This window comes from Dromiciops gliroides, chromosome 4 (genome assembly GCF_019393635.1).
Source record: "Dromiciops gliroides isolate mDroGli1 chromosome 4, mDroGli1.pri, whole genome shotgun sequence".
Taxonomy (NCBI): Eukaryota; Metazoa; Chordata; class Mammalia; order Microbiotheria; family Microbiotheriidae; genus Dromiciops; species Dromiciops gliroides.
The window spans coordinates 443024874-443041734 of record NC_057864.1 but is presented as its reverse complement, the minus strand read 5'-3'; the positions used below and the strand labels follow the sequence as shown (position 1 = coordinate 443041734).

Sequence of the window (16861 nt, the reverse complement as noted above, 5' to 3'; positions counted from 1 at the left end):
CCATGTGTTTTGGTTTGAGGGAGGGCAGGTTTTTCTCTCACCTGGCCTGTTCTCTGGTCTGAAGGTAACCTCAAGCTAACTTGCTAGTTAACCAACCAGCAGAGTTCTGAGGTGGTTCTTAGCTTCAACTAGCCTGCCCCTTTTCCTCATGTCACCACTACTAAATGGAGATTTTATTCATTTCTGATTTACATATTTTTACATTTTTTACATATTTATCATATTTTTCACAGTAGCTTTTCCAAATCTTCTCTATCCACAAATCTTTAAATGTTCCCTCTCAGCAGATTATCTTATCTCCTAGCTTCCTAATTTACTGAGAAAATTGAGTTCATGAATAGAAAGAAGTCTTTAGAGAAAGATTGTGCCCTTCAAAGAACTATGTGATCAACAATCAAGCTTCCCAGACCTGGAAAAAAGACCTGGCATTTTCATGAAAGTTCAAGATAAGATAAGAGTGTGATATTACACCCAAAAAGCTAATTCAATTTTTGGTTGAATTAAGAACCACCTCTCCCCTTCTCTTCCACCAAGTCAAACATAAGCTCCTTGAAGGGAAGAATTGTTTTTATTTTTGTTTTTGAGTCCTGAGAACCCAGCAAAAGTCCTGGCAGTACTTAATAAATGTCTGTTTGATTTAATTTAATTGACTAGGGAAGTGATACTCTCTATGTAATCAGTCCCAGTAAAACCACCCATTCCAGACATGGGGGACAGCTAGAGAAAATGCTGAGAGCCAAAAGATGGAGTGTCTTATTTGTGGAATAACCAGGAGACAAAGTCACCAGATCAAAGAATACATGGCAAGAGTAAAGTGTGAGAAAATTGAAAAGATAGGAGGGAGTTAGGTTACATAGGACCATTTGAATGCTAAACAGAGCATCTTGAATTTTATCCAAGAGACAATAGGGAGCCAATGGAGTTCAATGATAGGGGAATGACAGAGTCGGACCTGAGATTTAAGAAAATCACTTTGGAGAACTGAATCAAGTTTATAAGAATACAAGTCATTCCCCAGTTGAGAAATGGTCAAAGGATATGAACAGGTAGTTTTCATATGAAGAAATCAAAGCTATACACAGTCATATGAAAAAAAGTCTTCAATTACTACTGATTAGAGAAATGCAAATTAACTACTCCGAGGCACTACCTTACACCTATCCAATTGGCTAATATGACAAAAAAGGAAAATGATAAATGTTGGAGACAATGTGGGAAAACTGGGAACACTAGTACATTGTTGGTGGAGTTGTGAAGTGATCCAACAATTCTAGGGACAATTTGGAACCATTCCCCCAAAACACTATAAAACTGCATACTCTTTGACCCAGCAATACCACTACTAGGTCTATATCCCAAAGAGGTCACAAAAAAAGGGAAAAAGATCCACATGTACAAAAATCACTTTGGTAGCTTAATGGAGGATGAATTGGAGTACAGACTTGAGGAAGGCATACTTACAAGCAGGCTATTGTAATAGACCAAGTGTTATGAGGGCCTACACTGAGTAGTGGTAGTGTCAGAAGAGAGAAAAGTCGTTGCATAGGTTAAATAGACAGGCATTGGCAACAGATTGAATATAGGGTGGTAAGACATAGTAAGAAGTTGAGGATAACTTGTAGGTTCCAAGCCTGATAAATTGGGAGGATGATGTTACACTCGATAGTAACAGGGAAAGTAGGAGATGGGGAAGATTTGGGGGGAAAGATTATAATGAGTTCTGTTTTGAACAACAGTTTAAGATGTCTAGTGGACATCAAGATTGAGATGTCTGAAAGGCAGTTGGAGATGAGAGATTGGAGGTTAGCAAGAGATTAGAGCAGGATAGGTAGATTTGAGAATTGTCAGCACAGTGATGATAACTAAATCCATGGGAGCTGATGAGATCACCAAGTGAAGTAGGGGAGAGAGAAAAGAGAAGAGGGTCCATTATTCTGAAGAAGAGAAGACTAGGTAAGAGGTATAAGAAATTATAAACATCTTCAAATATTTAATTGACTATCACACAGAATTATATTTGATCTGTCTAACCCTAGAAGACACCAATGAGTAGAAATTAAAAATTTAGGCTTGATATAAGGAATTATTTCCTAAGCATTAAAAATTCCCTGGGGCAGCTAGGTGGCGCAGTGGATAGAGCACTGGTCCTGGAGTCAGGAGGACCTGAGTTCAAATCTGGCCTCAGACACTTGACACTAGCTGTGAGACCCGGGGCAAGTCACTTAACCCCAACTGCCTCACCAAAAGAAAAATTCCCAATATGGAATGTCTTCCCTCTGAAAGTAGTAAATTCCCTTTTTATTAAAGGTATTCAAGCAAAACTTGAATGAACATGTCAGGTATATTGTAGATTTGATTTTTAGATTGTGTGACCTCAAAAGTTTCTTTCAATGCTGAGATTTTATTCATTCTTCTCAAATAAAGATAAATTAGTTGTTCATGAAATGGGTGTACCACTGGAATAGCATTAGTTAGTTACTAAATATTTCATTTTTTTATTTTTGGGGGGTGGGGTAATGGGGGTTAAGTGACTTGCCCAAGGTCACACAGCTAGTAAGTGTCAAGTGTCTGAGGCCGGATTTGAACTCAGGTACTCCTGAATCCAGGGCCGGTGCCTTATCCACTGTGCCACCTAGCTGCCCCTAATTACTAAATATTTCAAATGGGCATTTAACATTAAGGGGAAGAGAAGAAAAACAAGCTAAAGGGAAAGAGAGCAAGGCAATCCTTAAGAGACATAATTATTACTTATAAGTTTAAGAAATTTTAAAATTATTAAAATCTCATAAGACAGAAGAATTAGGTTTGGGGTACATCTTTGGTACCCTCTAACCCCTTTGATTAAAATCATGCCCACTTTCTTTTATGCCAGCAGTTATGTAATCACCAGAGCCAGTTTAAAACCTTAGTTTTGACTCTAGTTTCTAAGAGTTGCCAAGAGATCAGTGCTTCAGACTATATGGCATGGGTTGGGAGAGCAGGGTTGAACAGCTAACAATGAAGACTTTTTCCTAATAGTATGAGCCTAGAAAACATGCAGAACCAACCTTTCAATAGTGATTTTCATATGCACATAAGATCACTACGAGAAAGACTAGAGAATCTTTTTAATATGGGCTGGATTTATAGAAAAGGGATCAGGGGAGAATATAAAAGGTAATTTAGAAAATGTAAAAATATATATATTTTTTAAATTTAAAGAATAGACACAGATAATAGATACATTCATTTTAAAGGAGATTTTTCCAGATATAATCACAACAGCAGTAGCTTGCAATCACATGGTAATTCAAGGTCTCCAAAGGTGCTTTTTATATATGTGTACATATGGGTGTCCAAGGAGGACTAGCACTTCTGGTGTGAGGGCTTGCCAATCCCTTTTCAGGGCTGTTTATCTACCTTTGGTGTCCACCTATTACCAAACTTTCACCTGTGGCTCCTAACAATAAGAGCTATGCAAAAGTAGAATATGCTTGTCTCAAGAGATAATGGGTTTCCCATAACTGGAAGCTTCCAGATAACCACCTGTTATTATATATAAGGGGTCCCTTTGCAGGTGTGAGTTGAATTATATCCCCTTTTGAAGTCCCATAAAACCCTTAGATTCTATAAAAACCCCAAATTGCCTGGGAAACAGAAGTTTTCCTCAAAGGAAAAAGAATTAAAATCAACTGGTAGATTCAAGACCACTGTGTGGACCTCTGAATTTTCAATGTGTTTTAAACTATACTAAAAATTGCTATTAATTATTGAATTTTCAGCATATTAAAAAAGTACCTGAAAATATCCTAAATGCGATTCACAACTACTTAAAACAATTCGGTCTTACAATCCATATAGGAAAAATCAAGTATAAGAATAATGCATATTGTATGGACAATGATAAATAGTTGAACAACTTTTTGAGCCTTTCATCAGTATTTATATCTTGGATGCTGCAGATAGACAATAATCTGAAACCAGAATTGAATAGGAAAAAAGGAATAGGCTGAATTTGGGAGAATATCTAGGAAATGGTGCAATGTTTTCACATATTCTAAATTTCCCTTCAAACAAAAAGCCCATCTTTTTAATACCAACACTATTATAGTAATGCCATAATATAGAATGCTATAGTTGCTAGTCATAGAATGCCACAATCACTGAATAGTAGAAATTGAGGGCAATAGCGAGATGCATAAGTTGACTTAAATGAACTACAATCTATAGCAATAATGAATTGCATAAAAAATGAATTGCTAGCATCCAAAATTGGAAGGGAGGCAGAAAGCTGAGAAACAATTTTTGAGGCCAGTGCTTCTGATAAAGGCCTCATCTCTAAAATATATAGGGAATTAAATCAAATTTATAAGAATCCAAGTCATTCCCCAATTGAGAAATGGTCAAAGGATATGAACAGGCAGTTTTCTGATGAAGAAACCAAAGCTATCTATTCCCATATGAAAAAATGCTCTAAATCTCTAATGATTAGAGAGATGCAAATTAAAACAACTCTGAGGTACCACCTGACACCTACCGGATTGGCTAAAATGACAAAAAAGGAAGATAATAAATGTTGGAGAAGCTGTGGGAAAATTGGAACACTAATCTATTGTTGGTGGAGCTGTGAACTGATCCAACCATTCTGGAGAGCAATTTGGAATTATGCCCAAAGGGTGATAAAGCTGTGCATACCCTTTGACCCAGCAATTCCACTTTTAGGTCTTTTTCCCAAAGAAATCATGGAAGGGGGAAAGGGACCCACATGTACAAAAATATTTATAGCTGCTCTTTACGTGGTAGCAAGGAATTGGAAGTTGAGGGGGTGCCCATCAATTGGGGAATGGCTGAACAAGTTGTGGTATATGAATACAATGGAATACTATTGTGCTGTAAGAAATGATGAGCAAGAGGAGTTCAGAGAAACCTGGAGGGTCTTACGTGAGCTGATGATGAGTGAGATGAGCAGAACCAGAAGAACATTGTACACAGTATCATCAACACTGAGTGTTGACCTACTGTGATGGACTATATTCTTCTCACCCATGCAATGGTACAGAAGAGTTCCAGGGAACTCATGATAGAAGAGGATCTCCAAGTCCAAGAAAAAAAAAAAAGAACTGTGGAGTATAGATGCTGATTGAACCATACTATTTCTTGTGTTTTGGGTGCTGTTGTTTTTTTTTTTTCTATTTTGAGGTTTTGCATCACTGCTCTGATTTTTTCTCTTGTAACAGGATTAATGCAGAAATAGGATTAATGTTATTATGTGTATATATATATATGTGTGTATATATATGTATATGTATATGTATATGTATATAGATATATAGATATAACCTATATCAGATTACCTGCTGTCTAGGGGAGGGGGCAGGGAGGGAAGGGAGGGAGAAAAATCTGAAATTGTAAAGCTTGTATAAACAAAAGTTGAGAACTATCTTTACATGTAATGGAAAAAATAAAATACCTTATATGTAAAAAAAAAAATAATGAATTGCTGGGGCAGCTAGATGGTGCAGTGGATAGAGCACCGGCCCTGGAGTCAGGAGTACCTGAGTTCAGATCCGGCCTCAGACACTTAACACTTACTAGATGTGTGACCCTGGGAAAGTCACTTAAACCCAATTGCCTCACTTAAAAAAAAGAATTGCTAAAAAAATTTTCTTTAAAAAGAGAAGATGTGGGGATGGCAGTTAGATTTCATGGTCTTTGATGTCCCTTCTAGGCCTAGATCTCTGGTCCTACCTTCCTTCCATGATTTTATGAATTGATCCTAATCAGTTACTATTTCTGATTTCCTATAAAGTGACAAGCCCCCTGTTTCTATAGACTATTATGAAGAAGGAAATATTCATGTTGACAAGGTTTCTCTTATGATATAGTGTAAGTACTATCAGAATTTTCAAATTTAGCCATAGTGCTCATTAAAACTCCATGAATAGGGCCTTAGACTATAGCTTCAATGGCACACCTCCCAAATCACAGTCTTCAAGCTTTCCTCAATGAAGGAGTGGGAGGTCTGTGGTCACTTGTTAAAATAATAATATTGATAGGTTATTTAGTTGTGAAAATTCCAAGAGGGGATGCTTAGGCTTTGAAGGCTGAGACCATTTATACAGATTTTAAATAAGTCGGGAAGCAAGGACAGCGCCCCATTCTCTGTTGTCTTTTTTTATTTGAAAATGAGTCTGAAATATCCCCTGACATGGCACTTGTCAGACTCTGAATGATAAGCCTTAAAACTTGTCTTCTTTTTGACAGGTTCACACCATTTTTGTGTGTCTGGCATCTTTTCCCACCTTCTGTTCGGCAGTCCTGATGATTTAATTTGATATCTGGCATAATGATAAAAAGTAAGGTTAAAAATGGGACATCCACAGCACTATCTATAATGACTACCCATGTCCCTTTGGACTAAGCACAAATTCCAAACTATCTTTCACAGAATACCCTAATATAATCCCATGCCACCCATGTGAACATGAGTTCATGTATGACCTCTTCAGCTAGACCTATCTCCTCACCATTGATGACACATGCTTCTATATCTAGGCTTAGAAATGCACCTATTTTCTGAAAATTTTGGAGGGCATATTGGAAAACTGTGACACTAATGTACTATTGATGGAGTTGTGAACTGATTCAACCATTCCAGAGAACAATTTGGAACTTTGCCCAAAGATCTATAAAACTCTGCAAGCCTGTTCATCTAGCAATACCACTGCTAGGTCTATATCCTAGATATATCCAAAGCAGGGTGGGGATAGGACCTATTTGTACCAAAAATATCTTATAGCAACTCTTTTTGTGTTGGCTAAGAATTGGAAAGCAAAGGTATGCCCATCAATAGAGGAATGGTTAAATAAGCTGTATTGTATGACTGTGATGGAATATTATTGTTCTATAAGAAATGACAAGCAGGATGATTTCAGAAAAACCTGGAAAGACTCACAAGTACTGATTCAAAGTGAAGTGAGAAGAACCAGAAGAACATTGTACACAGTAACAGCAGTATTGTATGATAAAGAATTGTGAAAGACTTAGCTATATTCAGCAATACAATGATCCAAGAAAATCCCAAAGGACTAATTATAAAGCATACTATCTGCCTCCAGAGAAAGAACTGATATTGTCCAAATGCAGACTGAAGCATTCTATTTTTCTATTTCTTTCTTTTTTCCTTATATTTGAGTCTTTTTGTACAAAATGATTAATATGTGAATATTTTACAGAATTGCACATGTATAACCTATATCTGATCGCTTACCATCTCAGGGAGGTAATAGGTAAGGAAGGGGGGAAGGGAAGGAGGAAGGGAGGAATAGGATTTGGAACTCAACACTTTAAAAAAACACTGTTTTAAAATATTTTAATGTGTAATTTAGGGAAAATAAATATATAATATTTTTTAAATGAATTGCTTAAGAGAAGCAAGATATACAACATCATCAAGCAAGTGTATGAATGGAAATATAGGTGGGTCACTCACATAGTGAAAGAAAGAGATAGCAGGCAGACAACTCACTTGCTGAACTGTTATCCATGAAATGCTAAAAGACATAGAGAAAGGCCTCAGTATGTTGGGTCAAGTTAAAAATTTATGAAAAGACATTGTCAAGAGTGGCAGAGGATAAGAAGACATGGCTGGTTGGTTTGCAATCTGAATTATGGGAGGAAATGTCCAAACTGAAGATTTCACAAATCTACTGGTGTACTAAAAATTCATTTACAACACTTCTCTAACCATAAATCTCATACCATGGTATTCTTTGCTATATATAGTCTCCCACAATCTCACCAGAATGTTTAAAAATATCTTACGAGCTTACAGTAGAAAACTACATAATTCTTACACTGCTTAGAATGGAAATAAGCATGGTATTTAATTAAATACTACATAGGAGGCACCATAATAAAGTACATGTAAATCTATTTACCATCTGTGTAACTTTAGGCAAGTCATTTTTTCTGTCTGGACCTCAATTACCCTATCTATAAAATGAAGGAGTTAGACTAAGGTAGCTAGGTATCTATTCTTTCCACCACTAAATCTCATGATTCTACTTGTATATAACCATGGGGTTAGCCAGGGGTATGCTGATAGATGTCTAACTGGCTTTCTGATGAAAAAAAATGGAGGTAGAACACACTTTTGAGTTAATACGCATTATTTACATTTTCTCCTTACTTTCTTAAATTTAAACGATCAACAAAACAATAAATTCCTGATTTGTAGCATTTGCCTATTTCCAAGGTGTAAAATGCTTACACTGAAATTTTAACAATTTGCTTGAGCTAGGATTAGCTGGTTCCAACACACCCCTTGTTGGCTGGCTCTCTCACAAGCACTTTGCCTCTGCTACAGTCATACTATATGCATACACTTCTTTTTTTTTTTTTTTTTTAGTGAGGCAATTGGGGTTAAGTGAGTTGCCCAGGGTCACACAGCTAGTAAGTGTTAAGTGTCTGAGGCCGGGTTTGAACTCAGGTACTCCTGACTCCAGGGCCGGTGCTCTATCCACTGCGCCACCTAGCTGCCCCTATATGCATCCACTTCTACTAGTGCATTTTTTACACACATTGTATAGTATTTCATTCTCAGTTTGAGGTCCCAGTTCTTTAAGACAATATAGGTTATTCTGAAGAACGGGTTTCAATTTTGATGAAGAAAACTATAAATATCATGCAAAAAAATTTTGAAAAAAATTATATGGAACAAAATGAAACATGATTAATTTTTACATAATGGAATGGTCAGAGGACTATATAACTTGTTCAAATCACACTGGCTACTGAAAGGAAAAAAATTGCTTCCTAGGAAAGATAATGAAACCATATATTGACAAAAGTCAAATAAAACAAGAAAGATATTTACATTTCTTTGACTTTTCTGCTGACCAGGCACAGGTTTCTTTGAGTAGATTGCACAAATGTCTTGTGGCATTGTTCCTTAAAAACAACAACAACAAAAAACTCCTTTGTAAAAGTGTGTTCTGGCTAAAGATTTCAATTTCCATTAATAAGTTAAGAATGTGCTTTTATGGATAAGCTAATTTTTTACAAAAAATTCTAAACATGAAATATTTGAAGCATACCACATCTTTCATAGATAGAAACATGACAGAGAGGAAGGAGGCTTGAATATACCTATGAAAAAAAGATGATGACTTTATAACTACTTCCAATGATGCATGAGTATAGTATGTGTTCTCATATTTACCAAGCTACTAGATCCCATTTGGCAGCAGAGCCCAATGTAGGGTCAACCATACCAATGGATCAAAAAGTATTCATTAAATGCTTATTATATTTTCAGTGCTATGGAGAATACAAAAGATTAAAACCTTGTTTTTATCTCAAAGTATTTACAATCAAATTGGAAAAAGAAGACAAACATATAAGAAATAGCTCAAAACACAAAGTCATACATAATAAAATGCTAAGTATAGTACAGACTACAAATATTTTAGGAGTACAAAGGAAAGACAGGTTAATAGGAACTAGAATAGTCTGGGAAACATGGAAGAAGTAGGACTTAGGTTTTGAAGGACAGAGAAATTTTGATTCAACATGGTAAAAAGCCATACATTTTTAAAAAATCTAAGTGACTATAGGTTTCTGATAACAGGATTTACATAGAAAGTAGTATTTAAAGGAAATTAGATGAATTAGAAGAGGAGAGACTAAAATCAAAGAAGATATCTAGAAGATTGTTTTAATAATCCATGCAGAGAAGATGAAATCCTGGATTGTCATGGCTGTAGTGATCATAGAAAGGATTAGACATAAGACATTTCAAAGGGATAATCATGATTTCATAACTGATTATAATGGGGGATGAAGGAAAAGGTTAAGTCAATGACTGAAACAGGAAAGTTAGATGAAGAGTTGGTTTATGGCGTCACTGAGCAATTGCTCCTGATCTAACATTTTTCTGTGTCATGTTCATAAAAAATGTAGAAAAGTGTTATGGTCAAAGACACTGCTAAGTACAAAAGATGCTAAAGGGTTGAAAAGGGAAGATTTTCCTTTTATCATAGTACTCAATAGTATAATATTTATAAGTTAAAATTGAAGTTGTTACTTACTCTTTTAGTAATTCTTTATTTTCTTGAATTCCATCTTCTAATTTCAAACTTACTTTCTCATTTTCAAACTAGTTTACAAAAAAATAAATAATTCTCTCACATTTTGCTTATTGAAATATAATTAAAGACAATCACCAGAAGGTATTTTCTAGTAAAGTTATATGATACTCTATAATAAGCCTTTCCCTCAATAACATATATTTCCCTTTCTGACATGCTCTATGGACCTTATCTAGGCACAGCAATTTCCTTTACTTTAAATAAGCTCTTCTGAATCATTCTATACACAACATAATGAAATGAGTATTCCCTCCATTTCAATTTTTAAATTCCTCTTTATTTTTTTCTAAACATCCTAGAGAGAATTTGTTGCATTTCTGAATTTTGAGATTATTTACAAAGATATGGTTAAATAGTTTCATATTTAAAGGTTCAGCTCTGTGTCATATCACCATCATCTTATGTTGCAAATGATTACTTTATCTTATTTTAAAAAAAGATTTCTTACATAGAAGTCTTAAAAGTCCTCTAAAAGGTTTAATAGTTTACTTAATCATTTGTTCAAAATAATCTATGCTTTTGTCACCTGTGCTTTATTTCTAAAAATAACAGCCAAATACATGAAACCTGAAAATAGCATTTTCTTCAAAATTCTTGCCATGGGACAAATTTACAAATGAAAAAGAGTTTTAACAATACTAACCAATTTTAAACTGAAATCAATTCTGTCAACTGGGTTATAGTAAGATTTCAGTGCTCTAATTCTTATTTTTTACCATTAGTTTCTGTTTATAAAATTACATTTGCAAAAATTTACCAATATACCTGCAGCTCCTGAATGGCTTTTCGCTGTGCTTCAATAATCTTTCTATTTTCTTGTAACTTTTTCTCCTTCTGGTTCAGTTCAAATTCTATATTCACCTTCCACTTCTTAATCTTTTCAGCTTCTTTATATAGTTTTGAATAAACCCTGCTTATTGGCTCTGAAGTCTTGAAAAAGTTATTGAAAAGTTCCATAAGTTAGGCATCATCTGCTGAATATTCTTAAAACAAAAACATATTAATGACTCCCAAAATAACTTTATTATTTAAATTTGGTACAAACCTATGGCTCATCAGTGTAAGGAATTTCCAATGTAGAAACTCCCCCCACTAATACAAATGGAAGTTCTTCTGAGTCAGCCAGATGGTGTGGTGAGTATGAACTTGGAGCCAGAAGGACCAAAGTTTGAATCCTACCTCAGATACTTAAGAATTGTGTGATCCTGAGCAAATCAATTAACCTCTTTCAGACTCAGTTGTCTCTACTGTAAAATATGAATAATAACATAGCACCTATCTCACAGAGTTGTAAGCATCAGTTAAGAAAATATAAGTAATGCACTTGGCAAATTATAAAGCACTGTATCAATATTGTTGTTGTTTAATCGTTTCAGTTGTATCTGACTCTTTGTGACCCCTTTTGGAGTTTTACTGGTAACGATACTGGAGTAGTTTGCTATTTCCTTCTCTTAAACTCATTTTACAGATAAGGAAACTGAAGCAAACTGTTAAGTGACTTGCCCAGAGTCACACAGCTAGTAAGTATTTGAGATCAAATTTGAACTCAGGTCTTCCTGACCCCACGCCCAACACTCTATCCACTGAACCATGGAGCTGCAATATCAATATTATATATCAATATTAATTATTAGTAGTATCTTTAATACAGTAATAAAGAATTGTCTGGGGCCCTGAGAAATTAAGTGACTTGCCCATGGCATCACTATGCCACATTGTCCCTTCATTACTTAATATTAGAGACAAATTATCTCATCTAATTTATTCTCAGTCATCCTCTTTCAAGCTGCTGTGGTTTTGTTTATTGTTCATATAACTGATTTCTGTTTATAAAATTACATTTCTTTTCTTTTTTTTTTTTGCGGGGCAATGGGGGTTAAGTGACTTGCCCAGGGTCACACTAGCTAGTAAGTGTCAAGTGTCTGAGGCCAGATTTGAACTCAGGTACTCCTGAATCCAGGGCTGGTGCTTTATCCACTGTGCCACCTAGCCGCCCCTAAAATTACATTTCTAAACATTTAAGTATAACTGTAACAACTAATGACTTTTTCTAATGTGCTTCAAGAATCTTAGTACAATGTTAATCTGTATTGTACCCTACTGGAATTAATATAGGCAGCTCTAAAATTCTAGAATTTTAAGCCCTGAGAAAATTTGTTTAATCAAAATGCTTAAAGTAAATTAATTAGATACGAAACAGAATACATAATCTTTTAGAACTTTTTTAAAATGTTGAATGAAAGTTGGGGGTTAGGGAAGGAAAATGGGATGGGACTATTTAAACAAATTATAGTATAGAAAAAGCAATAGTGACTTTAAGATGCTAGCTTCATGTAAACTGGGGTTCTATTTGGATTTTTTAACTATTTTACATTCCAAAAGTATATGATAAAATCCAAAAAGACATATAATACCTGCTCCTTTTAACTCTGTATATCATATTATAAAGTATCATTACTTACATTTATTCTATAATTACTATACCATAAACAATTCTTATCAAACTGTTGGTCTCCAAAATTTAACTATCATAAATAAAATATGTATTTGTTCTAAAATCATATATACTCCAAAAGAACTGTTTTTTAAATGACCCCAGTAGTAGGATAACTCAGTAATCATCCACAAACCAATACACTTTCTTTGAAAACATTCAGAAGGCTGATTCTTATTCCTTTCCATGTATTGCATTCACCTATGCTCTTCTGTTCTTGGTGATCAAACTAGATTTAAAAACCCTGTCTCTAAAAAGTCACTAAACAAGAATTAGATTCATTTGTACCAAGGAAAAAGAAAGAAAACTAAGATATTAATTCAAAAAGAGAGAAAATAATTTTTAAAAACTTCTTACATTAAAACATTAAGGAGATCAGTTGTAAATATCCTTAATACTATTATGAGAAGATATTAAAAATAATAAATAACTTTTATTTAATATAGGAACTCCTGACCTCAAACTGGGGGTTCTTTAGTTCTTCTAAGAAGTTAGGATGCTCAGTACCAACCTGAAAAGTGAATAAATGTCTTCTGTAAGATGATAAAATTGCTAATGGGTGTCAAAGAGTAACAATACTAGCTCAAAAGTAACTCAATATCTCAGAAGTTGATTTTCTCATTTTCAAATAAGCAATTCAACAATTAAATAGTGTAGTACAGTCACTATGCTATATGGAAAAAGACGATATATTTAACTGACCTCTTCAATCATGGACAAAAAATTAACTTTTTGCAAAACTGGATCTGAAAGATAAAACATTATTGATATTTCAAGACTTAAATTTCATATCTATGCATTAAATTGCATTAAATAATATGACTAGCTATCAGAGTAAGCGAGGCTCAACATGTTTGTGTCTTATTTTTCTAATCCTTAAAATATTTCTCCCACCTGAATCTATGTTTTCACCACGTTTAGAAGGTTTAGTTATTCCAAAAGGCAAACCAAAATCATCTTCAACACTCTTGTTAAAACCCTAAAAATAAAAGCAAAATACTTTTAAGTGTAGAACAAAGCCTTAATACAGATAGATAGATAATGTGTGTATGGGTGTACACACACACCTTATACTTAAACTAATGCTTCAAGGATATGTTTATCAATGTAAAGTACTCCATTTAAAGATACAGATTACAACTCATCTAAAATTATGTCTTTGCTAGCTTCTATAACCAAAAAAACTAATTACCAAGTGGACAATCTTCTGGCAATCTTCTGATAAACTTAGTTATCAGAATGTAAACTCCTTAAAAGGGTTGTTTTATTGTTATCTTTGGATCTCCAACACATACCCCAGTTATATTTGCTTACTTGGACTGGCTTACTTAGTTCTCTGATAAGACACAAATGCCATCACCAGGTTTGTACTTGAAGTATTTCCAACTTGGTATGACCTCCCAGAATTTGTGTTCTACTGAAATATCTTTAGAAAATATAATGTAACCTCTATTCCTCAATGAGGCATACAGCTTTAGTGAAGATCATAAAATGTCTATTTGACAAAAAGAATAAACATTTACATGCTTCCATTATAAATCTAATCTTATTGACTTTGATATTTCAAGATGTGAGACCATGAAGAGATTCGAACCCTCAATCTCCTGATACTTTACGAAGACCTTGATTTCATTGGCATGGGTGTACTTTCCACTGGTGAAGATCATAACTCTTTCTCTATAATTTTTGGCTGTTCTTCAGTAGTTTCTGTGGCTGAAAAAAAAATCCATTCTAGGGACAACCTGGTGAGAAACCTCTCTAAATTTGGCTATGCTGGTTGCAATAGCCATACTGTCCATATCTAGAGCTATCTATTTACTATGAGCATGACTATGGAAAAGGATAAGACATATATATATATATATATATATGTATATGTATGTATGTATGTGTGTATATGTATATAATTTTATTGATATAAGACAATCCCAGAGGAAAATTTTTCCCAATATAGATCTGCAACTGCTCTACAACTGATGGTCCTAGAGAGTTTGCTCAGAGTATTTTAAGATTAAGTGACCTGACCAGAGTTACAGAGCTAATATACTTTAGAAGTAAAAATGTTATCCCAGGTCTTCCTGATGCTGAAACTAGCTCTGTACCATACTGCCTCCCAAGCTTAGAATGAAGATTAGAGGTTTTACATGTTTAAAATCCAGCAAGTACATAGATTTTTTTTTTTTCAAGAAATCAAGGTGATGCAGTAGACAGAGTAGATAGAATGGAGTAAGAATCATCTTCCTGAGTTCAAATCTGGCTTCAGACACTTTTACTAGCAGTGGGACTCTGGGCAAGTCACTTACCTCCGTCTCAGTTTTCTTACCTGCAAAATGAGCCAATGAAGGAAATGGCAAACCTCTCTACTATTTTTGCCAAAAACAAAAAACCCTAAATAGTGTCTCAAAGAGTTGGACATGACTGAAAAATGGCTCAACACCAATAAGGCATATAGATTTTTAAATATAAAGACAGTAAAGGGTATCATTCAAGAAATATGACATCTAGAAAAGGATGTAGGCAGGCATGGACCAAGGGGGCAGCCAGGTGGCACAGTAGACAAAGCACCGGCCCTGGATTCAGAAGGACCTGAGTTTAAATATGACCTCAGACGCTTGACACTTACTAGCTGTGTAACCCTGGGCAAGTTACTTAACCCTCATTGCCCCGGAAGAAGAAGAAGAAGAAAGAAGAAAGAAGAAGAAGAAGAAAAGAAAGAGAGAACAGAGGACAGCCCAAGCTTCTACACTGGGTAGAGTGAATTTTGGAAGAGATCCAGTTCAATTGACTAGTGAATAGATTTCTTATAATGTGTTTAACCTGGTATTTCAACAGATTTTCAGGGCTGGATAAAAGGCAAAATTTCATTTGATACATTCAGAAGTGAAATATATTGTAGTAGCAAATAGAATTTACTAGTTAGTCTAAAAGCAACACTTACATATGAAAGGCTTTATATTGAAATAGGTGCAAAGAACATTGGGGAAAATTCATGTTGGATACACAAAATGCTTTTGCTTGTAGCAGAATATAGTCTTCAAAGTCTTCCATTCTTAAAGGGGGGGAAACCCTTTTTGGGTAAATATCATCATTGAGAACAACATATACTAAATCTCATAATTTTTCAGACGGGAATATAAAATCCATAATATCATATTCATACTTACCTTAAAAAAATTAGGGTCTCCTCCTACTGTCTGGGGTTTAACTGCTGACACTTGACTGCTACTTAGTCTTGGTGGTACAAACAATTTAAAAGGCTTTTCCTTTTCCATTTCCTTCTAATCAGAAAAAATCAGTTACAATGAAAATGTTCTACATTGTTTAATCTTCATAAAAAAGTAACAAATGCTTTTGGAACAAATCACCTATTAAAACTCCTACGAAAAGAGTCAGGAGGGCAGTACTTGCTTGGTAAAGTAACAGAATAGACTATTTACATAGCACTAAACTGACAACTACGCAGCAAATGAAAATATACCCGGAATCACAGGATCCTAGCCCTTGAAAGAGCTAAATTTCTGTTACCTTTTTTGAAACATCCAAATTTACAAAACTTTTACTGTTCGTAGTTTTTAAGTCAAAACGTGACCACATGGCCTGAAATTCTGACAGATTCAACCATACACCTCCCCTCTCCCCAAATTTCAGAGCTATAGGAAATGCTAAACAACAGATGAGCAAATTTATTTCACTTCCAAACAAATTCGTCGGTGGCATGGAAGGAAAATTTTGACTTTGTTTTTTAATAGAGTGGCATTGTTTGTGGGAAAATATCAAAAAATTAGCTCCCTTCATACGTTTTTAAAGTAGCTTTCCTAGTCTGGGGGGAAACCATTGATTAAAAGTCTAAAATCATAATCCCAAAGAGCTGTGGTCAAATTTCCAAGCATCACAATTTCGTTCTAGAAGCTTCCGAAACAATGCCTGGCATACAGCAGGCTTATTGCTTGAAGCCCCGGGTAGATGGGAGACAAGTCGAAAGAGCAAGGTCTGGGGACCTGGCAATGACAGGGCCCGGGTTTAAATCCCAGCCACACCACTGGCTACTGTGGGTTCTCGGCTTTGGGACTGTTGTAAAACAGTAGGGGTTGGAAGGTGAGCTTTAGGCCTAAGGGCCTTTCTCTTTCTTAATCTGCGCTCCTATTAAAATTCTCCGCACCCAACTCCCTATTCTTCCCTTGGGGAAAAAGAACTTGCGGGAATGAAGGTGGGGGGAGGGGCGCAGTGGGGAGGGAGG

General features: G+C 35.0%; 1 protein-coding gene across 1 annotated transcript in view; it reads right to left on the bottom strand.

Annotated features, from left to right (window-relative positions):
• The window catches only part of SYCP1 (synaptonemal complex protein 1), a 97187-nt gene extending 81291 nt beyond the window's left edge, over positions 1-15896 (bottom strand). Inside the window, exons 1-7 of the mRNA XM_044003546.1 lie at positions 15789-15896; positions 13519-13603; positions 13327-13370; positions 13082-13135; positions 10896-11060; positions 10071-10138; positions 8858-8931 (exon numbers count right to left, since the gene is read on the bottom strand). Of these exons, the coding sequence (XP_043859481.1) occupies positions 8858-8931; positions 10071-10138; positions 10896-11060; positions 13082-13135; positions 13327-13370; positions 13519-13603; positions 15789-15896 (598 nt within the window). The remainder of the gene's footprint in view (positions 1-8857; positions 8932-10070; positions 10139-10895; positions 11061-13081; positions 13136-13326; positions 13371-13518; positions 13604-15788) is intronic.
• Between the last annotated feature and the right edge of the window lie 965 nt (positions 15897-16861).